The 26358-nt window shown below is 38.7% G+C and overlaps 1 protein-coding gene across 2 annotated transcripts in view; it reads left to right on the forward strand.

Moving 5' to 3' along the window:
* The first annotated feature begins 643 nt into the window (after positions 1-643).
* The window catches only part of MAP3K4 (mitogen-activated protein kinase kinase kinase 4), a 67633-nt gene continuing 41918 nt past the window's right edge, over positions 644-26358 (forward strand). Inside the window, exons 1-3 of one of the 2 annotated variants that reach the window (XM_088052463.1) lie at positions 644-696; positions 17725-17915; positions 22175-23556. In XM_088052463.1, coding sequence (XP_087908589.1) covers positions 689-696; positions 17725-17915; positions 22175-23556 — 1581 coding nt within the window. In that variant the 5' untranslated portion in view covers positions 644-688. Of the gene's footprint in view, positions 697-4467; positions 4678-17724; positions 17916-22174; positions 23557-26358 lie in introns of those variants that run through there. The other variant, XM_005526928.3, reaches the window with a different exon arrangement.

The raw sequence follows: 26358 nt of genomic DNA on the forward strand, positions 1-26358 counted from the left end.
TAATTCCTATGTCCAGTGCCTTGGTATCTTTGAAGAGCACCCAGTTGAAAACCAGATTTGGGTTTATCTGTGCCCAGCTTTACAGACTCTGAGCCCAAAGTCCAGCTTTACACAGTAAAAGCATACAGCTTTAAGCACAACTGGATTTTTTACTTCTCTCATGGGAGTCATGCCATTTTAATAATGCAGAGGCAGTGCTACATAAAGTCACTTTTTAGGACAGGAAAAAATAATGCCCAGTTGAAATGATAAAAAAATAATCATGGGAATGTCTCTGACCTCATGCTACTTTTACTAACAAATACTCCTTTAATAGTGGTGAATCAATGGTATTGAGCCCTGTGCAATCTGACATGCAGCCTGTGAGATGACAGCGCTCAGACAGAAATATTCCACCTCCGTCATGTTAGCTGGCTCCTATTATGGCACGGGTGTTGAACCACGCTGCTGAACAAGCTTTGGCAGCTATTGTGCCAGCTTCCCAAGTGAATGAATCACAGTGGTAACGGGTGATTGAACAGGGGTATATACAGTGGGACTCCTTAATTTCTTTGAGCTTCACACTTTGAATCAATTGCAGCGAAGCTCAGATTAGATAACACTGAAAACTGAGTTCTGTTTCTTTCAATGCCACCCCCAACCTGATCTTCTGGCAGAGCAATGAAACTGTAGATGGAGGAATCTGCGTATGTCCAGGTAGAAACACATCTTGGTATTTTATTTGGAGATGCTATTTGCAATGTCTACACAAGGAATGGTGTCAGGTTGTGTTTTAGATATTAAATGCAGGTATTGTTCATGTTTTACTCTTCATTGCATTGCAGCAGAGCATTTGTAATCTATGACCAAGAAAAAAAGAATATTCTGTCGTCAGCACATTTTGTTAAATCTAGACTAACTATAACTAACTATAGCTAACTATAGCTAACTATACCTATCAGGCTGTTTTCTAATGTCTGATTAATTTTGCTTTTACTTTTAAATAGCTTTTATTAGAATTAAAATAAATACCCTATTTGAAGGCAAAACTAATTGTACTAAGCTGATTTTGTCAATAATTAGATTTTTTTTTTTTGCATGCAGTTCATACAGTGAAGAACAATCTGATTACTAGATTTCATTTACTGACTTGAAAAACCCCAAAACCAAGCTGTGCCTTATTCTGTGCAACATTCAGAACATGAAAAAAAAGTTTCAAAGTTTGGCCTCATGACAGGTACTAGGAGAAAAATGTTCAAATATATTCTTATATTTATTTACCTACATGGACCAAATCTTTCTTTTCTTCATTAGGATTTTTTGTATAGAGAAAATAACTGGAGAAATGGCAAATGGCAAAAGCACAGCTGCATGTAAAGTCGTCTGATACCTGTGATGAATTGAGGAGGAAGAAATAAAGAATATATGCCCCAGGAATAGATAGAAATTTCAAGGGTAGGTGCAGGAGAAGTTTGAAAATGCTATTTGAAAGACCTGTTTTTGTTATTAGGATGCTATTGCCATGTCAAATTTCTGTTGCAAGTTCTAGGACTACTACTGTAATAAAAGGCATGTTGCTAGAATAAAAAGTAATTCCTAAGCAATCACAGCATCTGCTAAATTATAAAACCATATGTTTTCTGAAAAAAAATAAGAAAATTAATTCTAAAACTTCTGAAAACAGAAGTTAAGCTGAAATAAGTTTGTCTGTTTTGACAGTTACTTGTTTCCTGGTTTGTTTTTTTTAACCTGGAATTTTGGAGTCATGATTTTGCCACATCAGACAATAAAATCCATTCCTAATATTTAAACTGATTTTTTTTACAGACAGATACTATATATTATGACGTGTATTTTAATCTTGTGCCTTCTCCTGTCCCAGTAGTAGAACCAGACTGAACAATTTAATTTATCAATTTCCATGCACATATGAAATACTGATATGTTTAGATGCAGAAACTGGCCGTCAGGGAGTCTTTGAAATACAATGATAGTCCTTTAAAAGAAGCCAAAAAAAATTCAAATTTTTTTTTTTTTTTTTGCATATCAATTTCTTAAAACCTCTGTATTGCCTTGACATTTTTTCTTTGCTAAATATTATCCCTATATAGACTCTGAGACTCAGACTTATGTCATGACTTATGACATATTATGTCATGATTTATGTCATCTGATGTTTCCTGTACTATCACCTCCAAATATTCCTGCATCTCTCAATTTTTCCCCAAGTTCTCTGTAAGGCCATTCATAAACTTCTCCTCTTACAATCTTCTTCCTTTATGCCAGCAGTGATGTTGCTTACTGTGGTCAATTGCAGACAAAGAAGCAAATCTGTATCAAATTTACAGCCTTGCTTTGCTTGGCCAGTATCTGTAGCTCTAGGATATTTTCTGTGATACAGCACAAAAATGTGATGCAACACAGTATGCTGGGTTGCCCTAAAGGGAAAGGGGAAAATGCATACAGAGAAGATCTTTCTGGACCACCTTGTTTGAGAGGCTGCAGTGAACCTCAGTTTATTCAGTAAACTATCTTAATATATACAGAAAGTAGTGGCAGTGGTCAGTCCCCATTTCTCCCTTTGTCAAGGGCCCTTGCGATGTCTTCATTTCCACACCATCACATCTACAGCAAAATGTAGTATCAGGTTTTTTGTCCTTGGTTAATGAAAACTGTGCTTCTAATAGACCACTGCATTGATTGTTTTGATAGAAGAAGCAAAGAAGCTGAAACATTTTTGCCATGATTGCTAAATACGTATCTTCCCTGTAAACAGCTGCAGAGATGTGTGAGACAATGATCCCTAACTGAAAAGAATGTAAAAATTTAATCTGTAACACTGACTCTTTGTTATTTCTGATCATACTAAAAACACATGTATACTGTGAAGTAAGCAGCTTTACCTTAGATAATGTGTGTTTTTTATGGAGATGATAACGAATTTATAAGGTTAGCACTTTGGAATTTTTGACCTTCAGCTATGGTTTCTAATTTCTATATTTGTTCACCATGACAGATTAGTGGGAATGTATTGTGTGTATCTGCCATTGGAACTGCTTCATGGTTTTTGGCTCAAGTACTCGAGCAAAAGTCTTTAACCTGCTAAGTACTGCATTTTTTCCATTACATAAGGTATCTTAACTAATAATTCTTGACATAAGCACTGAATGTCTTGATGTTTCAATGTCATGATCATCATGGTCATGGTGGTTCATGTATCTTTCTTGACCTATGGAAAACAGTCTAAGTGTCTTCCTGCATAACGTTATTTATCTGGTCCTGCTTTTTAAAAAATGCATTCATTAAGATGATAAATAGTAGATGGTATTAAGATGATAAAATAGAAGTATATCCAGCATTTCAGCTTTTAAAAAAATTCTTTTATTTCAAAGGGACTGTTGAATTTGTTTCCTGAACTTCAACAGAAAGGTGGACAACTTTATTTCATGAACAGAGACTTTATGACTGAATTTTGGTATGAGACTAGAAAGGTGCAAATTTCTTGTGCAGTTAATGAAGGAACTGGTGCATAAATGCAGAATCTAGAACTGATTCTCGTCCAAGCTCAAATTTCACCCATCAGAAACAATGCATGTGTTTCGCATACACCTTACTGATGCCAGGGTTTGTTGCTGCGCTTCCAGTCCCGTAACACAGAAGGTGAGGCTCCCTCTCACCCACCCCAGCAATTAACAATTAACACCGACCCAAGGAACTTTTCTGCCTTTGACGAGTGTTAATGTTGATATTGATATTCCAGCCAACCTATAGTTCAGGAAATCACATTTTCCTGCCTGTATTTCCAACTGGATAATGTGGCTCCGGTTCTCTGTCCAAAGCTGATAACCAGTGCTGCTGGAGCGTTTAAAAAGTCCAGGTTCATACACTCAAACAAATTACTCTGTCAGTAGCAGAGCATAAAAAATAGAAGATTATTCTTCCCTGCACGCCCCCAAAGGGGACCTCAAGGGTCTTTCACGCCTCTCACCTCCTTGGATCCGGCCGTGGTCGCTCCAGCCTCCGCAGGCGCCGGACTTCGGGCCAGCAGGGCTGCAGGGAGCTGGCACTTGCTGAGGGAAAACCATCTTCCCCTCAGCAGTTGTATTTTCCTTCTCTCTCTGTCTGCCGGCGCTGTGGGAAGGAGCAGCGGCAGGGACCGCGGCCGCAGGCAGTGCCCGACAGCTCCGCCACGGGGGCAGGGAGGGGGCGGCAGCGCCCGCCGCGCCCCCATCACCGCCCCGCCTCGGGATAAACGCGGCCCCTCTCAGGGAGCTGCGGAGATGTGATTTCCGCGGTGCCGGAGGGAAGCGCCGCTGTTCCACGGCCCGTCCCGACCCCGCGGCCGAGAGTGGGAAACCCTCACCGGGAGCCGCCCCCCGCCCGGCCGCGGCGGAGCGAGCGCCTCTGGCGCGGCCGGTCCCTCCTGGCGCGCCGTAGCGATGCTGCCGGCGCCGCTGCCCTCGGAGGCTGTTCCCAAGATGGCGGCCGCGCGGGCGGCTCTGCGCGGCCGCGCTCCTGCCGCCGGCTAGGGACCCGCTCCCCTCCTCCTGCTGCTCCTGCTCCTCGCTGCGCCCCCGCGCCGCGCACCGGGGCCCGCCGCCATGCCGACCACGGTGCATGCATGAGAGACGTCGCCGCGCTGGTCTGTGCCTCCGCCGCCACCGCCATGGAGGAGCCGCCGCCGTCGCCGCCGGGGAGGTCAGTAAGCCAGAGCTGCCTCACAGGGAGCTCCGTGCAGGGAGCGATGCCGGGCGGGGACTGCGAGCGCCGGGGCCGGGGGTGCACGCTCTGCCTCCCGGCCCCTCCGCGCCGCAGAACCTGCGGCTGCCGCTGCTGCTTCAGCGCTTCTGCAGAGCTCCCACGGAGCGAGAAGGCGCTTCGATAAGAAATCTCTAGTGGCTGCGGTGGGTAAGGCAGTGTTTTGTGGGCGCTTTGCAATTAAAAGTAAGTAGTTTCTTTCGCCCCCAGCCTCGCAGCAGTGCTGGCGGGTGTGCCGGAGCAGTGCCCGCCCGGCTCTCGGGGTCGGGCCGGAGGCTGCAGAGAGGAGGGGGAGCAGCAGCTGGAGCCCGCGGGAGGCTGACGGAGCGTGACCTGTGCTCCTTGACTTGTGAACTGCAGCGATAAAAGCGCTGCCCTCTTGGAAGGGTATCTCGTTTTTATGGCAGCCGTGAATAAAATCGCGTTCTTTTTGGCCTGCCGGTAAAACAGCTGGGTCATGGAGTATCGCCTCTGGCAACATTGCAATCGATAGTTGTAAGGAGATGGAGTTGAAAAAAAAAAAAAAAAAAAAGCTTTCACAAAGAAGTGTTGTGATGCCTCAAAGCTTTCTGCAACTGCTGTCATCTCCTGAATGTGCTGACCTGCAGATTGGCTTTTTGCAAGTCTCCATCTGTGCCCTGCTGAGAGATGGGGATGCAAATTACTTTATGGTTTAGTGTTTCCAGCTGGCTGCAGAAGTATTGCATAAGTCCAAGTTATTAATTCCGTGGCAATTGTTTCTCAGTTTTAAATAACATCCTGTTGATGCCCTTTACTTCTCACTAGGAGGCATTCAGGAAACGTTTTTAAAACGCTTGTGTGATCAATTAATACTGTAAGGCAGTAGTCCGGTGCATTGTGTTCCAGGTGTGCTATGCAAAAAAATCTGCTGTCCTGTTGCTGAGCTCGTTCTTGAATATTGTGAGCTGCTGTTTTGTACTGATGGAATGAAAGGAAAGTGGTGATGTGCCCTTATGTGGGTCAAAGCTATGGGGTTGAACAGGGCCTTTGAGTTTTCATTAACGTGCATTAGCAATTTGTTTTTCTGTCGTGAGAATACCAAAATCAGAAGATACATAAAATCAGTAAGTTTTAACATAAAGATTATGAAATACAATTGCTATAAGGTAATTGAATTAGTAAGCTTCTGAGTTCCTTTTCAAAGGACTCTTCAAAGACTAATACTGCAGGTTAAGCAGAAAACGATTTAAAATCAAGTTTGTACAACAGCATGACCCTAGACCTGGGCTGTCTTAACATAGAAGAGTAATCTTCAGAGCCTGAATGGAAAACACCCAGGCATTTCCTGTGCAGGGCCATTTCTGACCTCTGCTGGATTCTGCTTATTACAGGACAGTTTATATGAGTCGGATGTGGGTGTGGATAATGTGGTGACAACTTTACCCAGCAAATGAAAACTGAATTAGCTATTTCAGAGTGAGCTGGTGGGTGGGAAGGGGATGTCTCAAAACAATTAGGTAGCCTTAATTTGTGTAGGGTAATGCATGTACTCCATCCACTGTGATTCACTTCTGTGTGTGCTCTGCGTCCCAACTTCACGCCTGCCTCTCTGCCTTTATGCAGCACTTGCTTTTACTTAAATGTAATACAAGTAAAGTATCTGAAGCTTTTTCAAACATTATTATTTTGATTTAAATTTTGGAGTCATCATTAGGTGTTTATTCTTGGGGCTGTGAGGTCAGAATCTTGTTGAAGTTGGTTTATTTTGCACAGACTTGGGTGTTTGAAATCCTTTTGATGGCACATCGCTTTTAATCCTGTTTGTAGAGTATGAATATGTTCTTATGATAATTCGTTCTGGCTAGTGCTAAAGTGCATTGCTATAATGCATTCTCTTTAAGTTAACTTTAGTTCTCGTGGAGAAGTATTCGGTCATTGTGAATTAGCAATATACCTACATATGTTTAATAAACAAAGCTTATTGATTTGTTGTTTTGAGACTGCCTTGTGTGAGAAATCTGCTTGTCTTTTTGTGAGGAGGCTCTCTTGTTAGAATATAAATGCAATGGCATATTTTGTCAACTGAAGGCAAACATAAAATATGTTTATAGCTTTTTTAAAATTACATAGTCCTTAGTCAAAATCATTTGCTTGTGAATCCCTCTCCAAAAGCACACACCTTTTCCCAGGTCTTCCTTTCTTTCTTGAAGCACACTTTGGTTGGGGGAGAGAGGGGCAGCAGCTCTAAACTGATAAATGCTCAGGGAACCTACGAGCAGATGTTGATTTTGAGATGGAATTGCACTTTGACCCTGGATAGCATGCAGTGGTTATGGATAAGTGAAAAGATACTACTGAAGAGTTTTGTGAAAAATTCACATTTAAGTATCAATCAGTAAAACAAGTGGAAAATTTTTAAGACAAGATGCTTCCACTTGGATGATTTAGAATGCTAATTAAAACAGATGCATTTGGTGTTTCTTGATTATTACCCATAGGCTTTAAATTTCCCAATCCCAGGCTTTCCCAAGGATTTTCTGGCACAAAATCCACGATAGAGAAAAGTGAGGCCTTAAGCATGTCCTTTGTTGGGACTTTGTCCTTTGTTTAGTGGCATTGCAAAGGCATGAAGAGCCATAGGGCTACCCTGACTTGTGCCTTGATTGCTTGTAGCCCTCTTTTCTCCTGGCATACATCCAGTGAAAGGGGTGAAGGAAGGACCAAGGCTGTGAGTAAAGTCGAACAGAATTGTGAATTATGTGGAAGTTTCCTCCTTGCTGGGGAACTTTTCTGTAGTCAGTAGTCTATCTATCAGATTTGTTGTCTGTAGGATGACAATGAATTGGGCTGTCAGTCTGCAGCATCTGTGGTTTGGGGGAAGCCTGAGGTTATGTCATGAATTGTGCTCAACATATTTTCCTGCTTGCCAAACTATCTGTATGGCTGATGGTATATGAGCAGTGAAAAAGTTTATTTTATTAACAGCATAGCTTCAGTGGGAAAAATGATTTAAGTATATAGAGCTTTGCCATAGTTTTTTTTTTTTCTCCCATGCATTTAAATGAGGTAAGATGTAATCTCTATTCTACATGTATTGCATTTTCTTGTTTACATGTGCAAGATTGGGATGAATGACTGATTGCTCCACCTACGCACAAACACACATGAAGTGCTAGTTGAGATGTCTTTGGCATTTGTTGCAGTAAGGATTAGTCTGTGTTGTGTGGCTGCTTGGGTTGTTTTTATGTCTGTTAATTAGTGCTGTCTGTGTCAAGGTTGGTTTTACTATTATGTAAGCTAGTGATATTGACCTTTGTGGAATGCAAATTGTGGAATGCTGTGATGAAAACAAATCTACTGAATTTAAAGGAAAGCATAAGGGATGTGCAGTAATTCTTACTTCAGGGAGCTAATTGGGATTTTTAGAGGCTTATAAAGATTTGGCTTCCATGACAACCACGTTTCTTAAATTATATACAGACCATTCTTTTAAACTGCATCTAAAATACATTTAGAAGACATTTTTTCTTAGTACCAACTGTTAGTCAATAGTGTGTTGACCTCTGTCAGCGCAGGAATCTCAGCTCGATTCTTCAGTTGCATGGTTGGATTTGCTGTTGTCTACAACATTTATGTTTGCAGAACTGTTACTTCAGTTTTATTCTTCTCTCAGATGTTAACTGCACTGATGCTACATTTAGTCTGTAATTTATCAACTAAATAATTTTTGAATTTTAAAAAGTAACTTAGAAGCTTATTTATTTAAGGAGTTGATAAGGGTCCCATGCTCACTCTTGGCTTACTGCAAACGAAAAACCAAATGAGAATGTTTGTCTTTAACATCTGAATTTGAGTGCTTGTGAATTGTCAAATGTTCACTTGTGTCCAGTCCAAGAACTTTGTGTGTAAAGTCATGTTAATTTGTCGTGAAACCCAATAGGTTTATTCTGGAGCCAGACAAGATGGGATGCAACTATTGTGCTGATAAATGTCTCCTGCAGTCTTCAGGTAGAAGCAGGAAATTAGCTCTGTTCCTTCTGTGTCCTGCTGATATTCAGTGGTACTGAGTGTCATGTGTTGCTTTCTAATGTGTAAATGTATAATTTATTCTGCTCTTGGCTTACTTGTGCTGCTGGTTTACTTGCTGTTGCTTTTCCTGCAAGCAGTGTCTGTAAAGGTTTTTACCATTTTGGCTGCAGAACATCCATTCAGTTACTCATGCCTCTATTACTTCTTGGCCTCACTGTAGAACTGTCCATGGGCGTGACCACTGAGCTTTTGGGATGCTCCAAACAGTGCAGAGTACTGAAGTCCCATTGCATTGCATGGTTTTTCCAAACGTCAGAGACAAGAAGTCCAGCATGCTGTGCTTAGACACCAGCTTCCATTGAAAATCTATTTCACTTTCAGTGCTTCACCTTCAGGGTTCTTGTAGACTTTGACTTCATCTAAGTAACAAACTGAAACTTTGGGATCATAACCAGTTAGATTTTTCTTATGTAGGAATGGAACTTTCTTCCAGAAGAATAGAGTGTGTGTGGGAGAGTGGGGAAGAATGATTGTTACAGTTCTTTTTGTCTTTAATCACAGGTTGGTGAATTTCCCAGTTTATCACTTTTATATATTTATAGTTGAACCTAGCAGCCTAACACTCTTTTCCCAGTAGTATGTAACTTTTCTTGGTGTAGCTTAAATTTTCCAGAAAATCCATGCAGATGTGTTAGTACAGATTTTTCATAAATAGTTCTTAATTAAGTATGCTTTACTGTATTGGTGTGTGGGTTGAGACCTTGGGATTGGATCTGTGCAGGTGCCAAGAGCTTAATTGCTGCACTTACCCTTTGGATTGATACTGTAGTACATAGTGCTTAAACATTAGTGAGAAAAACATATTTCAGAGATTCTTAAAAAAAAAAAAATCAGTTCAAATTCTCAAATATGAGCTAGGATATAGTTTGGGTTGAAAAGGAGAAGCATGGGGTCTGGAATCAATGAGTATTTTAACATCAGTTGTTAAGTGAAGAGAGCTGGGTACTAACTGGACTGGGTGAAGCTCTCTTAGCTCCTGTTTCTACAGTGCTAACCTTTGATCCATTTGCAGCCTCACTTGGCAGGCTTAAACATGGATGTGGAAACCTAACAAGCCCATCAACACTTTCACACTTTATTGCGCATTATGGAGCAAGGGTAGAATTAAATAAGCCTTTTTTTTCTTTCAAAATAAAATATGGCATAGTTTTAATCAAATAATATATTGGGGGCAAGCTCAGAGATTAATCTACTGTAAATGCTGTTACATCATAGTTCAAGATTGTATTAAAAGTTATAATAATCCAAGATGGAAAAATCAGTTAAGCTTTGTCTGTTTTCAGATTTGCTAGTAAAAAAGAACAGAAAGTTCTGAGTATTTTTTTTCTGAGATGAGAACATGAAGAACTGCCAAAACTTATTATAAGAGCTCTATTTTATTTATTTTTTATACTTATTTCTAGTTGGTATAACTTGCAGAAGAAAAATTGCTTCCTTAGATAATTTAAATATGTCTCAGTAGTGCTTTTCACTACTTGCTATAAAAAGATATGATGAATACAACTTTGCATTCTGCTTAATTTATTCTTGAATCAATGTTTGATCAATTTATTCTTTTTGAAGTTTGCCATGTTATTTTAATCAGCCAAAAGGTGCTTCAGTACCTCACCACTCTTTCAATAGCTTTTGTTAGATTTTTCTGTAACTTTGTCTTTCTGTTGTAGAGTAAGCACATATGGAAGCTTATGGAACATAAGGAATATAGGAGAATTTTGGGAAAGGTGCCAAAGTAGTTGTAATTTGCAGAACTGACTGTGGTAGCTTCCAGATCTTGAAAAGGGGAAAATTCTGTTAAAATATTTCTGTTGAACTAAAATTTGCTATTAAGTACGTTAATGCTGTAAGGAAATTTGTAATGCCTAGTCAGACGTGCTTGAGGTCTACTGCAGAAATGAAGTGTGTTCACACTTTGTGTCCTTCTGTTCTAATTAAACTTCTTAATTGAGAGTTACCAAGGAAGAAAAGTTGTCATTGGGAATCAATTGCAGTTCAACTGTTTTGTTGAGCTCAAACAACTGCTTTGTTTAGCTCAAAGATGCACCTTAGTCTTTTCCCCAGTAGTGACTTTTATCTTTTCCTTGGTGGTTTCTGGAGAAATGGTGGTAGTAGTTTTGTCACAGTGCAGTCTTGCTCCAAACCGCTGTTCGTATTGCAGCAGGAATACTTGCTTTATATTGCTCCCAAAGCTGATGTGGAATTTATTGTACTTGGTTCTTAACTTAGCAGGGTTGTTGTAGTGTAAACCTGTAGTTTGCCTTGGGTGGCACGGATTTCATAGCAGCCTTGAGTGTCTGCATTTGTGCAGCCGTGCTACAGGTTAATTTTGAAAGATAAACAAGGTGTAAATAATGAAAAGCGGGGCTTTTCAAGGATTACTGTTACATCCTGACAATTCACTAAAGAAGTCTCAGTGTTTCAGTCATTATTTCTATGTTCACAATCTCTTTTTCATAGGTTGATTTATAAAAGAAGCAACTGGAGTTATGTAATGAATCAGTTCTTGGTGCTAATACCAGTATTACCTTAAAGATTTTCCTGCCCAAATATTTTGCTTTTATTGTTGCTGTAAGTACAAATTTGCATTAGTTTTGCAGCTGACTCAGCTAAAAATTACTGTTCTCATCTCCTAGCATCCCTCTCTTGCCCTCTCTCACCTAGGAATGTCTGCCACATAAAATTTGCTAGCATGACATTAAGTACATTTGGCTGCCTAATCAAAATTAAAGTGGCTGAAATTGGAAAAATCCTCTTAACAAAGGCATTCCAACTAAGCTGGATTGTTTTGGCAGCATCAGTGAAAAACCAGGGTTGGTACTTTAAGTTATACCTGTGCATCTTGGGTGCTGGTGACTTTTGGCAAAGTGTTTGGAAAGCAGAAGGGACAGACAGTCATAAAATTGCTTCATGTGCAGCCAGAGGAGAGTGACTGAGGGCACGATTTTCACGTAACACTTAGAAGGTTGCCTTCTTCACCCTGGTCTCTCTACAAGAGAGTGCCAGGATCTTGATCTTGATCAAGAGGAGCTTGGGTGTCACATGGCTGTAGGGTTTTTGCTTGTGGATGTTGATCTGACAGGTTGCTTCCTGTGCAGAAGAGACGGCAAAAGAGGCAGGGATGTGCAACCTGGGAAGCAAAGGGTGCACTGGAACAGGTTCCCCTTCTTACCATGTCATCTTACTGTGACTGTAGTGTTAGTAATTTCTGAGGGTCTTCACTGTAAAAAGTTGTGTGAATAGCATTACATTTCATACTTGATTAAATTTTTTTTTAATGTTGCTTCCTTTTTTGTGCTCTTATGGGTGTCTCTTCTGTAAGGTGTTTTAATACAAGCTTAGACTTTGTAAGATTTGCATATGTAGACATACTAGATGAAAGATGCAAGTGCTTTTTTGCATGTTGTGTCAGGAGTAAATGGTAAAATTACTATCTGTTGTAAGTAAATTCTTTGCTCTCCTTTCCTGCTCTCCAGGTATCAGCTTTTTCCACCAGTATACTGGTTGTTCATTCCTAGGTTGCAGAGATAAATGATCACATATCCTGCCTTCCCCTGATTCCTTTGGGAGAAAAAAAATGAATTTTTTTCATTTTTTTCATTCATACAGCTGAATTTGAATTAGAATATTTTTTAAAACTGAAATTGTTATGCTGCTACTATATCTTCTTTAAAACATAATTTGAAATTTCCTACCTGTAAATGCTGTGCCAGATTTAAACAGGGTGCATATAGCAAAAAAATACACCTTTATTTGTACATACTGTGTGCAAATTGCTGCTGTGCTGAAATAAAAAAATGTAATTAAAAAACCCTGACAAGATCTTTTCTTTGTCTTCTGCTGAAGACTTCCTTTTGCTGCACTTAGGGCAGTTTATTAATGCAGTAGCATCAAACACTTAATTTTTGTATTCACACGTGTAGCAGATCTTTGAAAATACCTTATCTAAAGCTGGATTTTTAGTTGCTTCTGCTTTCGTTTCAGCAACCTTTCAGAACCGTGTCCATTTTTTTAAGCTTGTAGCTTCCCTCAAATATAATTTTTAAAAAGTGGTTAAAATATAGGGGTGCATGATGCTCTCCTAACATTGGAACGTAACATTATGTGTTTATACCAGGTAGCTGTCCTGTACTGTAGCAGAACTTGAGGTTTTTCCATCTTGTTTTGCTGATTAGATTGTTTAATCCTCAGTCTTTGTTACCCAAGGTGCTGCTGATTGTTTAGTGAAGTCCTTCCTTGTGCTGTTGGTCCAGGACTACCATTGCATTCTCTCCTGCAACAAAAATGAAACCTAGTAGTGCCCCAAAGAAACTGGACCTTCTGGTTCCGGAGTTTTGTTGAGTGTGGTGTTTAGGAGCACCAACTGAATACTTAATTGCTTTTCTGTTTTAACAGGTGCAAAGGTGGGTACCTAAAAATTCTGTTTGCTTTTTGCATTACTAGCAGCTGATGGGTGATGACAGTTCTTGTCAGAATATTGTTTGAAATAGACTGATTGTGACTACCTTTAGGGAGAGCTGCCTTAACTTTAACAAGATGTGTTTGGCAGTGCACAGTGCTTGTATTTTCTGTTGCTTTTGCTGACTGGGAATGTGCATTACTAAGAACAGACTAATGTAGCTTTGTCTTCCTACAATAATTATTGAGCTGAATCTGAGTTATATACTCAGGAGTATCTGTTTGAAAAACAGACACTTTGCTTTTGAAACAAAGCCACTGTATGTCAAGAGTTGGTACTTGGTAATTCGTTGCTGGACCCTGTACAGATATTGCAGTTCTTTGTATGAAAATGGCAGGGTGCCGTAAGAAGTGTTGAGAAAGAGCCTTGCTGATTCTTGCATGGTGTGATGTCTTTGAAACTTCAGGAAGCTGTTGACAGCAGTCGTGTCCAGCTTCCAGACTATTGTGGTGGGTGATGATCATGGCTCCTGTATGGTAGTTGCCTAACCCAAATTTATTGCCGTGTGCTTGTAGTCCAGTCCATTGACCTCTACTACTCTGATCCCCGAAAAGCTTTTAAGCTGCATGTGGGATGATGAGCAATGGCTGAACCTGAGTTAATTATGTGTGCCTAATGTATTTGAGCTCCTGCTTAAGAGGTGGGTAGCTGATAGAAAGGGAAGAGTAAAAAGATGTTTCCCCTTTATAGCTGTCACAGGTTTTAGGATGATCTCCCATTAATGGCTGTTACAAACTTTGCAAGTTTGAATATTGCTTGAGGAAAGTGCAAAAGTTTGTACCGGTTAAAAATCTTATTCATCAGTGTGACTTTAGCCTAATAATTAATTGTAATGTTCCCATGGGAGCCTCAGTGGTCTTTTCATTTGTTAATTTATTTTTAGTGATAAATGAATGTGTTTTTTCAAAGGTTGTGGCCTTTATCAATACTGGTGGTTACCAGACTTTTTGCTCTCTGTCCTGCTGCTTCAGATTTCCTACCTCGATTTCTGTCTCCCCCTTCCTATTTTTGTTTGCAGGCCTCTGAAAACCTAGAATTATCTTGATTTCCATGACTGAGCTGAAGTTCTAGATACATTGCCATGACTTTTACTTAAAAAAAAAACCACCGAAGATCCCATTGTCATCTAGAAGTGCAAATTAAAGAAATTACCTGTTCTGTCTGTTCAGCCTGGTGGAAATGCACCCTGGTGTAACATACAGTAGTTACTTTTTGGAAACATTCTTGGTTTCTGGGTTTTTTTGGTGCATTTCAGAGCTGTCATGGTGTTTCGCTTTGGTGTTTTTTTTAACCATGCTGCTCTTAAAACTTTCCCAATATTTGTGATTTATGCGTCCTGGCTACAGTCATTCTTATATTCTAAGGGTAAGTTTCTAAGAAGCATTTTTCTCTTTAAAATTGAGGCTGGGAACCTGTGAATAGAATATGAAAATTATGCACTTCTAGTTGTCCTTTGATTTAGTTTAGGCTGCTATTGGCAAATAGTAACTGCATTTGTCACATTTCTAGCTTTCACTTTTTGTGTGTAGGCCTAATTAAGATTTGGATGGTTCTCACTGGCTGTGGGGGAGAAAACCTGTGTAGCTTGGTAGCTAAGAAGAAATTAGCCTTGATTAATGTTTCTCAACCCAGGTTGCAACAGTATTTAGGAACCAACAATTCTGTCTAATAACCAACATTATAATCTGATTCAGGCTTGCCAGCACTGTGTTTTATAGATTGGCAGATTTAATTAGTCTGTGGTTAGTTCATGACAGTAAATAACACACAAACATTGCAAATGCTGTGTCAGTAATCTGTAAAAATCGTAACTGATTTTAATACTAGAGTGTTGCTGCTGAAGATCATATGTCTGGTGTTGTCTGGATTAGAAAAATTGATCCTATCATGTCAAAGCTGATGTAGCTGCTTTAGTTCAGACCCTGTATATTTAGTGCATTGTTGTACCATAAGGCATGCACTGGTGAAACTGAATAATTATGTTAATTGGCACTGGTTTGAGCTCTGAGTTGAGGTGTAGTCTTTGCACACAAGCCCTAAACTGAGTATGCTGGATTTTTAGATTTTAGGTTGCTTTGCAACCTGTGCCTTTGTCTCTCTAAGCGGACCAGGCAACTTTGGTTAGGTCATCTCACCAGTTGCTAACAGGGCTGGTTCTGTTGTTGTGAATGAGGGCATGACTGTTTTGTGTTATGATTTAGACTGCTGCATGTTTTGTGTCTGCTATGCTTCTTATCAAAGAACATCTTACTAAATTATCCAGCAAAAATGATTGAATGTTAAATAAGTCATACTGGATTGCCACTGTATAGGTATGTATACAATTCAGGTATGAGGTTGGAGAGTAATTTGGATGCTGCTGGCACTTGTGCCTTCTCATCAGACATAGCAAGAAACAAACAAGGTAGAATTATAGAATCATTTAGGTTGAAAAAGACCTCTAAGATTGACTGTAAAGTTAACACATTCAAGTCCACCAATAAACCATGTCCTGTAAGGGCCACGTCTACAGATCTTCTAAATGCCTCCAGCAATCGTGGCCAAGTTAACCTGAAGTTCCTTAAAGATCACTTTATTTGGCTTGGTGGAGAGGTTTGATTGTTAAGTTCTTCGAAGAGGTTGCTTACTTATAAACAGAAGGAAAACGGTGTTTTCACTGGTCTTTCCTAATGAGGTAACTTGTCCTAGTTTAAAACTGCCTTGGAGACCTAACGTGAGTGCTTGAAGGATCTGTTCTGCCAGCCTCTGCAAGAGCATCGGCACCCCGCCCTGTGCCTTGCCTGGCCAGTGAGATCACTATAAAAATAAATGGCTCCATAAGCACTGGAACTAATGACTTCTGTTTTATGTGGTTTAGTCTCTTGTGGTTGATTTGTCTTTGGCAAGATCAGAGGGGTGTTCTCTGCCTGAAAGTGTTTTTTGCAGCTGGGCTGTTTGCAAGTGTTCTCAGAAATAGAGCTCTTTGTTTTTTGCAGCCGGGCTGTTCACAGGCGTTCTCAGAAATAGAGCTCTTCTGGTGTCCAAAAAGATGTAAACTTGAGTTCCCCTTTCCAAGCTCGGTGCTTACAAGATCCATTTCTCTTACTTATCCACCTATTTTCACAAGATCTGTAGGAGCAGTTGTAAGACTTTTTTTTATATTTGGATAGTGAGGGTTGGTTAAATCATATTGCTAAGACACAGTAACAACATGATGTCCCAAGGCAAGGAAACCAGGCTAAAAGTAGTGGTGGTTTTGTGTTGTCACTATGACCAGATTGTAGGGCACTCCTAAGACTCACTCCAGGTGGTGCTGCGGTACCACCTGGGTCATTTTTGTTGGGTAACCAGTAAAGTTTATGTGCAGAAGTTGGTGAACTTGCCTGCTGCCTTCTCAAAGCTGAAGTACTAGAGTGAGAAGAGTAAAGTGCAAAGAATATTTCCTGCACTAAATGTTTCTGTGGCTTTGTAGAGGACATAACTGTTCTGCATGCTAAGGTATTTATTTCTGTTTGTAGCTAAAGGCCAAGAAGGTTAGGATCTGTGTTTTGTTTGTTTTTGTTTTGTTAGCCTTACTGCTATTCTACTAGCTGGCAATATTCTGACATATTTCTTGCAGTAATCAGACTCTTTTCACTAGAGTATGAGTTACATTCCTTGTCTGCCCCTAAAATAGTAGCAAGTAAAATAAAATTTGTGATTCGAGTGAAGTTGCAGTTACTGGATACTGATGCTATCATGCACTGATTTAGATTGACTGTTTCTTTGCCTTAGTGTCTTTTACTAGAGTGAAGAGTTACTGAGAGTTCTGTAGAGTAGTTTTTTGCATGCCTGCTTCAGAAATAGGTAAAGAAATAATAAGCAAACAATTTCTCTCTTTGAGAATGGTGTGTGTTCTTCTCTCAGATATGTGTTAAAGTAAAAGAATTCCATGTATGGCAGCACTGGGGAGTGATAGTATTCATTTATTTTAATGGTATTAATATTCTCAGTGTTAAAATGTGTGAAAAATACTTTCAGACCTCCTATGCTAGATAAAAGTCTTGTGAAGGGTGGGAGAGAGATTTTAGAAGTTGCCTTTGTGGTATGAGGGGTTTAGGGGGTGGAATGTGGAAGGGAAGAGTTCTGCTCTTGTCCCTGCTACTGATTAGATTAAATGTCTTGCATTATGTTTGTGTGTTTGAACCTTTATTTCATGCACCTCTTAGTTTAGGCTTGCCACAAGTTTTTTCAGAAAGATATACATATATATGTATGTTTAGATCGTGTTCTTCTAGTGACGCTGCCTATACCATCCTCTTTCTATGTTGGCTATTATTTATTTGGCTGGAAACACATCCTTAGGGTTATGAAAAAACTGGGGTAAATATACGTGGATGTGACAGTAAAATATAGAAGGTTGATTTGGTTGTGGTTAGGATTTATGGATGAATTAGCTTTCTAAACAGATATTGCACATAAAATTTCTTCATCTTGAATGTAATGGTTTATCTTGTTCTCTGCAGGAGAGAGTGCAAATCAAAAGATGCTACTTGCAAGATCTCTGAATCCGACCCTGAGGAATTATCAGATGAAGCAAGTGCTGACACTTTCTATGGTGCTTCTCCCCCTAGTACACCCCGCCAGATGAAGCGTATGTCAACAAAGCATCAGAAAAATAATGTCAGCAGACCTGCTGGCCGCTCCACTTTGAAAGGTAGGTGTGGTGTGTTGGTTTTTTTCCTAAAGTGATCAATAATAGCAGTAGCCTGTTGTTACCTGGGGGAGGGGTTATACAGAAGGTGGAGCTGGATACTGAGGTACAGTGAAAGAACAGGAGACAGCTGTTGTGAATTGCAACAAGGGAAGACTCTTGGGTATTGGGACAAAAAATTTGCTATGAGAGTGCTTAAACAGTGAACAGTTTACCAGATGGGTTGTTGGATTGTGGAATCTCCATTTTTGAAGATTTCGAAAACAGAACTGGTTAAGATAATGAGCAGACTAAACTAAATAAACCCAGTTTTGAGCAGAAAGTTGGAAAAAAATGACTCTCAGAAGTATTTTTTAATCCCTTTTTTTCTGCAATTCTGTGATTTGTAGTAATGGTGTAGTTGCTTTTCTGCTCAGTTTTCATGTTCTGAAGCACTTCACAGGCTGTTTATTGCAAAATACAGTTTTCAGTGATTATTCTTTACTCTTTAATGTCAGTGAAGCACTTTAAAATGTAGTTACTCCTGCTTGCTTCTGATGCTTCAGCATAAAGAGATAACGGGGAGAAAACCCATTCTTGATACATGTTTTTTTCCTAACGTTGCTAAGTAATCATACCAAATAATAGAACTTTTTAGCTTAAAGTGATTGTTTTGTTGTTGTTGAAATTGCACGGGTGCAAAAAAGCCGTTTAAGATTGTATGTTGAGTGTGTTCATACAGACTACAACTAGGTTTTTGTGGGATTTTTTTTGTTGTTTGTTTAATATATTTTTAAACAAATATTGAACTATGTCAGACAATTATTTGACAGAGTTATGGCAGCTTGACTACTGCCAATTACTGTTTTGGAAGCAATTTTTAAAATTGCTTTGCATGAAACAAGGAAAAATGTGCATAATGGGGATGTTATTTTTTTTTTGAGGTAAAATGTCGGGAAGAAAAGGGTAAATTATTTGGGGCAAATGAGGGAATATAGTAAATTCTTTGGTTGTGTAGAACTGTGGAATGCAAGTTCATAATAAATGAAGGGCCAATACAAACATTTTCCAAAGCTTCTGTTTCCCTTTCACTTCATGCAACCTCCAAATAACGTCACTGAAGAGAACATTCACCAAAATACCTCTTTCTCATATGAAATTACGGAGAAATCTTGTTACTCTTGTCAGTTAACTGTAGGCATTGGAATTATTAAGCCTCTTTAACTTTGCTAAAAGGCACATTTAAAAGCCAGTAAAATTCTTCTGTTGCAACATTAACTCTATTTTAACCCTGTATATAGTGGTTATGTAAACTTTTCTTGCTTTCAGTGATTTTTTTTTGTTGTTGTTATTGTTTCATTATGTGCTTTATGGAAGTGTTAGTTTCTAAACAGACATTGTGATACTAAAGAAATATAATGTATTATATTTCATTGTTAGCCTTTGCTTCTAAACACATGTTGTAGATTGATACCTTTATAAGAAACAAGGAGCTGTTGTTTATCCCTGCGTATAGATTTTGAGTTTTGAGTTTTTTATTGTGAGGAGAATGGTTCTTACTCCTGGCATGATAAGATCCTGTTCTTTGTTTTCATGAGTATCTTAAAATATCTTTGCAATTTTTTTCTGATTAATTGGATATTGTTGTGTAAAGTATTTTTTTCTGGGAAGTTCATAATTTTTTTTTTAAACTTTGCCTATGTGTACCATCTTGTCGCCCTGAAAACTCAGCTTCTGAGCTTGCTAACATAGTTTTCTAAGGACTTTCCCAGGACAGTAACTGTAAACATAGATATGTGTACATTCTTTCTGTTACATGTCTTGTGATGGGTATCTCTCATGGCCAGTGCAGGGGGAAAGGGTTATCCTGACCATCCAATCCCTGGTTGTGGTAAGAAGCCTATAAATCCTGGGAGGAAAAATAAACTCTGCTCTTTCTTGCACCACACCTCAACCTGTGTCCGCGTGATCTATTGATCTTCAGCGGTAACACCATCTCAGAACAGATATTTTGTATTATGAAGAGGAAAAAAAACTCCACCCCAAAATCTTGTGGAGTAGTTTGTTGACCTTGAATGTGTATGCATATGCTCTTACTGAGGTTGGATGGTTATACTTCAGTAAGAGTTCATTTAGGAGTTGGTTGGATATAACTAATCACTTAAAACATCTGAGAAGTTATTTAAAATTTACTGTTTACAAATAAGATTGAAGTTATCTTTATTTAGACAACTGAAAGAATTTTGGGAATTAGGGGCTTGGCTTACTTGAGCTTCTGATACTTGGTTGTTTAATTTCTGTCACACCAGGTTCCTTACAACTTGTATTTAGTATCCAAAAATAAATCGATGCAATAATGTTTGGTTTCAGAATTGCTTCTCCTGTAGCCCAAGACATATGTGGCTCATTTTTCCAAGCTAAATGCACTTCAGAGGTGCTTGTAAGATCTACCTGTGTCTCCCGAACTCCATGAATGCTTGCTTACTTACTGAAGTGTTAGCTTCTCCATGTGCTATGTAAAAGCAGTGCCTCTGTCTGCTTATTAGTATAAAATTTTTGCAGCTTCATACTAGAAAGGGAGCCACTGTTCACCCTGCTTTCCCACCTCCATCATGTTCTTCACATGCACTTTGTCATATTTTCTTTTAATGACCTGTTTAACATCTCAGACTCCACCACATGCTCCCTCTCATTAACTGGTAGTAGCTTAGTTGTGAAACCCCTCGCCCTTTGTAGCATTAAAAGTAATCATAACTCAAAATTGGTTAGTACAGCTGAACTTTTTTTACAAATTAATTGAATTCTACATTACAATACTGCAATACAGTTATAGCACTAATTTATTGCAGGACTGCCAGGTGTATTTGAATCATTGGTGTCTATTTGATGAGAGAATTTTGAAACAATTTTTAGATTATTGTGCCTGGGATTTGTTAAGAATGATGAACGTTCAAGTATTATGACTTTTTAGATGTCTAATAATTAATAATTTTTAACTTACCTTTCCTTCAATGTGTTTTGGTGGTGTGGGAAATCTGAAGATTGATGATAAGAGAGAATAACATGCTAAAAATACAAACTGAAGGGATCTAGAAGTTCTCCTATCTAGAATGTAAGTTAAGAAAGTGATCTCTACACGTAATAGGATTTTAATTTATTTTGCAGGGCCACCAAAACCTTCAACATTAATGGGCTGTTAGAAGTTGATTAATTTCTAATCTATTTAAAATCTGTGTGGAGGGGGTGTATGTTTCATCTCTGTCAAGCTCCATTTTCAGCCTGCTTGCCTGCCAATGCAAAATGCCCCTTCCTGCGTTTTGCCTGGCCTAGCTCTCTGGCCAGTGAAAGTAGACAAAGTATTTAGTCATCATTCTGAAGTCCTTTCTGCTCTTGACTGAGCAGAGGCCCTGTGACCATGGAGCATGTTGTGTTTCAGCTGTGGATAAGATGGAGCTACTGGACTTCAGTAGTCTACGTACAGGTGATTCCCTTCTGCCTACCACCACTTCTGAGAGAGAGAACTGCTCTTTTCATGCCAAGTAGTTCCTCCTATTCTGGTCCTCAAAGCCTAGACTGAACTGCTTTTCATAGTTTTGAGGAAAAGTGTCAAGGTTTGCTGCTCCTGAGGAAAGAATGGGAAGCAAGGAAGAGATTGAACCTTTAGGTGGGGAAGGGCTGTTGTCCGTAGTAAGGAAGAAAACAAGTGTTTGTGTGTTGCAGCAGTGGGGAGGTAGGCTCAAGGTGCTAAGGCAGTGTATTCAGATTACAGAGAGGTTCACAGAAGCAAGATCAACCTTTCCAAGAGGCAGGATTGGTACATTCAAACTAAATTTCAAAATCTATATATGCTCCAGCTTTTATGAAATTGCATGTACAATGAAATCTCTTTAATTGTTTGACTTAGATGCTCTAATAATGCTTTGTTGCATTTTGAGTTTTTGCTTGGGAAGTTGTGTGACAAATGTGTGTAAAATGAGCTTGGAAACCATTCTTTTACTTTTGATCATACTCAGTTCTCAGTAGGAGTGGCATACTCAAGATGAGAATTCTTTGAGGTCCTTTCTACAAAAGAGGTAAAGCAAGAGAAAAAGAAAAAAATCCTTTAGTTTAGGGTATAGTAGTGGTAACCTCTAATAATAAGACTAAATTTTATTTCTGTCCATGCCTATTTTGTTTTATTGATATTTAATATTTTTATGCTCAACCTAACAAAGGTGATTTGGAAATGGATTAAAAAATGCTTTTTCTTGTTGCTGCAGTCACATTCTTTTCTTTGCTTACAGAAAAGATGAGTGTGCCATCTCAGTCTTTGCATAAAGACAATGGGAAAACCATTGAGAATGTGGAGGAGCACAGCTACAAGCAAGGGAAAAAGATCAGGGATGCCCTAAGGACAACAGAACGAGATCACAAAAAAAATGTGCAGTGCTCATTTATGTTAGACTCAGTTGGTGGATCTCTGCCAAAAAAAACAATTCCAGATGTTGATCTCAATAAGCCTTACCTCAGCCTTGGCTGTAGCCACGCTAAGCTTCCAGTCTCCGTGCCCATGCCAATACCCAGAACCACACGCCAGACTTCTAGGACTGATTGCCCAGCAGACCGGTTAAAATTCTTTGAAACCCTGCGGCTTTTGTTAAAACTTACCTCAGTCTCAAAGAAAAAGGACAGGGAACAAAGGGGACAGGAAAACACTTCCTCTGTCTGGTTGAACCGATCCAATGAACTGATCTGGCTGGAGCTGCAAGCTTGGCATGCTGGCCGGAGCATTAATGACCAAGACCTTTATCTCTATGCAGCCCGTCAAGCTATCCCCGATATCATCAATGAAATCCTCACCTTCAAAGTCGACTATGGAAACTTCTCCTCTGGAAAAAATGGAGCCAGTCTCAATGGTACTTCAGGAGAAGGAGTTTGCAAATCAACACATGGAACTAGTGCTTTGGGTTACTCGGGTTACCATGAGCACCTCCATCGTCAGCGGGTCTCATTTGAGCAGGTAAAGCGAATAATGGAGCTGCTGGAGTACATAGAAGCACTTTATCCATCTCTGCAGGCTCTTCAAAAGGACTACGAAAAGTATGCTGCAAAGGACTTCCAAGACAGGGTGCAGGCACTCTGTCTGTGGCTAAATATTACAAAAGACTTAAACCAGAAACTAAGGATTATGGGAACTGTATTGGGCATCAAAAATCTTTCTGACATTGGCTGGCCAGTGTTTGAAATTCCTTCTCCTCGACTGTCCAAGGACAGTGATCCAGATGATGAAGACATTGATAGGGAAACAGAAGTAAAGGAGTCCTCAGGAACATGCACAGAGGAGAGTGATGGCGAAGATCAAATCTCTGAGGAGAATGTTGAGGAACTTAGACAAGCCATCAAGAACAATTTTACTAAGAAGCCAAATTTTGACTTTCAGGACCATTTTTCAAGGAGGCTTGATAGGCTTGAATCTGAGGATGACTCTGCTTCCTGGGTTATTCCAGAATGCAGTGCTGAGGGAAGCTGCAACCAACACTGTTTGACCTCTATTTACAGGCCGTTTGTTGATAAAGCACTGAAGCAAATGGGGTTGAGGAAACTAATTTTAAGACTGCACAAGCTAATGCATGGTTCATTGCAAAGGGCCCGTATGGCGTTGGTAAGGAGTGATCACCAGCTGGAGGTAGGTTACAAGTGTAAATGGATAACAGCAGTACCTCCTTGCTGTATTGTTCCTAACTGAAAATGTAGCAATTGGGATCTTATGAACATTTTGGTTGCTTAGTTGCTTTTTGAAAAACAGTGTATATTATGATTAGGAGCCCAGTTCTCCTTCCATGGAAATGAATCTGTTTGACTGAATTTGTGTGAAGCTCAAGATAGTTCTCTGTTCTTGTTTGTAATTTAAATTATATTTTTGTGATAACATCTTTGTTCATTATATTTTCTAATGTCTAAATCAACAAGTCAGAAAAATCACTGTGGAAAATCAGGCCCAACAGTTGAATTGTGAGAAAAATCTACTGTGGAGGTCGTAATTTTTCTTGTCTTCAAGACTGGATGTTTTTCTGCAAGACATTCTTTATAAAAATGCCACTATAGTTTTTTTGGTGGTTTATCTCATCGACATAAATGAAGTACTGTGGTGGTACATTATGCTTGAGGAGAGTTGGGATAAAGGAATGGACTCAATCTTGAAATATATGAAAACAAGTCATGTTAGTGTGCTGCATTCTTTAGCTGGCTTTTAGCTTAATTATTGGTTTTCTTTGGGTCATTTTATATTCTTAATTAAGAATGACTGTGCGTTAATAAAACCAATGTAGGAATTAAGCAGTAAATGAAAGACCGTAGTTTCATATTGTACAATGCGGTCACTAATTCTTTCAAGGCAGAGTATTGTTTCTTAATATAAACTGTTATCTAACTTGTAGGCATTTTTATGCTAGGTAAAATTGGTGGTAAGGATTACTTGGTCTCCTTAGTAAAGTGGCACTGTGAATTCTGGCCAAAGGCATCTCTTAGTCAACATGCCTATTCTGAGACAGATACCATATGTGGTCTTTAAAACATTGCAGATCTCTTAATGTTGATTGTCACATTTGCAAAAAGAACAAGAATTGTTGATCTCGCTTAGAAGTTATCTTTTTAGGATGAATAAATTTATAAAGCTATTTGATTTGAAAGTTTTTATTTGTACCATTACTAGTGTAGATATTACTGTAAAAATGTTGAAAACCAGTTGAATTTTCATTTATTCTCTATTTGGTTTCAGCTTGTATTTTAGAAAATTTGCATTAGAAATGTGTGAACATTTCCTTAAGAGTCAAGTGCCTAAGCAAAACTTGCAGGTATCTTGTTAGAGTAACTGAAAGCACCCCCAAACCACCTGCATTTAGAAAATTCAGCTTAATATATATGTTGAAATAAATTAAAAAAAAAATAAAATCAAAATAAACAAGACATAATATGGGGGATATTGGAAATGGACTTTGAATATATTTTTGAAACTGCTGAATACCTCAAAAGTTTTGACTGCATAAGGGTTTTTAAAACAAGTTAATGGAACATTAAATAGCTAGAGTTTTTTTTTTGCAGCCTCACAGAATTAAACTTTTTGGTAACGTAGTTTTGGATGCTTTGTCTAAGATGTAAGGTTTGTCTTTTCTCCCTTTTCTACCCTTGTGACTACTTTGAATGTTCATTTTTGGTAATTATTACCTTTTATTTGGAGTATTATTCTCTTAAAAGAGATGGTCTTTACTAAAGGTGAATGTTATAAATTGTAAACTTCTTTCCTGCACCAAAATTTAAAGGATGTTATCAGAAAAAAACACAACTCTGTCAGAATTGTGGTACTTACTGCAGCAAAAGATGACTTTATACTAAAATGGAAGAGATGGGTTTCAATTGTTTGGTCTTTGCACCTGACAATACATTGAATGTAGTGTCTTGCAGATAGAATTGTTAGTATTCTGTTAATCTTTATTGTTTCTGTTACTTTTGTAACTTGACTCTGTGTTTATGTGTATACTTACACTTCTAAGTCTCTGGACATACTTTTGTTTCTGTTGTTGCTTCAATGGCATCTAAAACACATCTAAAATGTGCTTTCTGAATTCTTCCACTGTATGCATTTTAATGCTCATTTCATCCTAAATATGTGTAAATCTTTATACATATTCCTGGTCTTAGTGTTTTCTAAAACATGTTTGATTCCTCTATAGGCTCTGATACTTTAACAGGGCTCTAGGCATTATAGAGTCAATTGTGTGTAGAAGTTGTACAATTTCATTCTTGGTGAAGATGGATAATATTTCTAACTTTAGTGTATGAAATCAGATGTTATTTTAATAGAACATATTTAAGTTTGTGTACCCTGTTTGTTGTTTATTCAAGTGGCTGCACTTTTGAGTATGGTTTTTTGTATGATCTCAATAAATGGCTTAGAGTTTTTCTTGAGGTTTTTGTAAGAAGTATTTGAAACGTTTCAGATTGAGCCTGCAGAAGATTAAGATTAGTCAGATTGGACAATTAAAGTCTAGGTGTCTAGTGCTAAGCCCTAAGTACTAAGCCATTTTCTGTTCTCCTTGATGCTAGAAAAGGATATTACAGATTTATTCAAGTTGGTTGTGTTATTTTTGCTCATAGACTAGTTCTTTAATATTTTTATAAAAACTGAATTTCCCCAAACTGTCTTTGCATCACCATGGGAATTGTATTTCTTATTTTTTTTTTTTTGTTGTACAGTGGAAGTGTGGTATTTTCATGATCTGTTTGTTAATGAAAACTTACTGTGTAAAAATTTTTAGCCCTGATGCTATTCTGGTGCTATATCTTTCTTTTAAAGAGAGTAAAAAGAAGACATTATTTCATCTAAGAAGATACGTTTTTAAATATGTTTTAATTTTCTGATAGATTGAGTTTAAAAGGTGTTTTAAACTTTCTAGGCGGTAGTTTTATAATTTATCATTATCATACTCTA

The sequence above is a fragment of the Pseudopodoces humilis genome, chromosome 3, assembly GCF_049639895.1.
Source record: "Pseudopodoces humilis isolate 2021_Gansu_Grassland_sample_001 chromosome 3, ASM4963989v1, whole genome shotgun sequence".
Taxonomy (NCBI): domain Eukaryota; kingdom Metazoa; phylum Chordata; class Aves; order Passeriformes; family Paridae; genus Pseudopodoces; species Pseudopodoces humilis.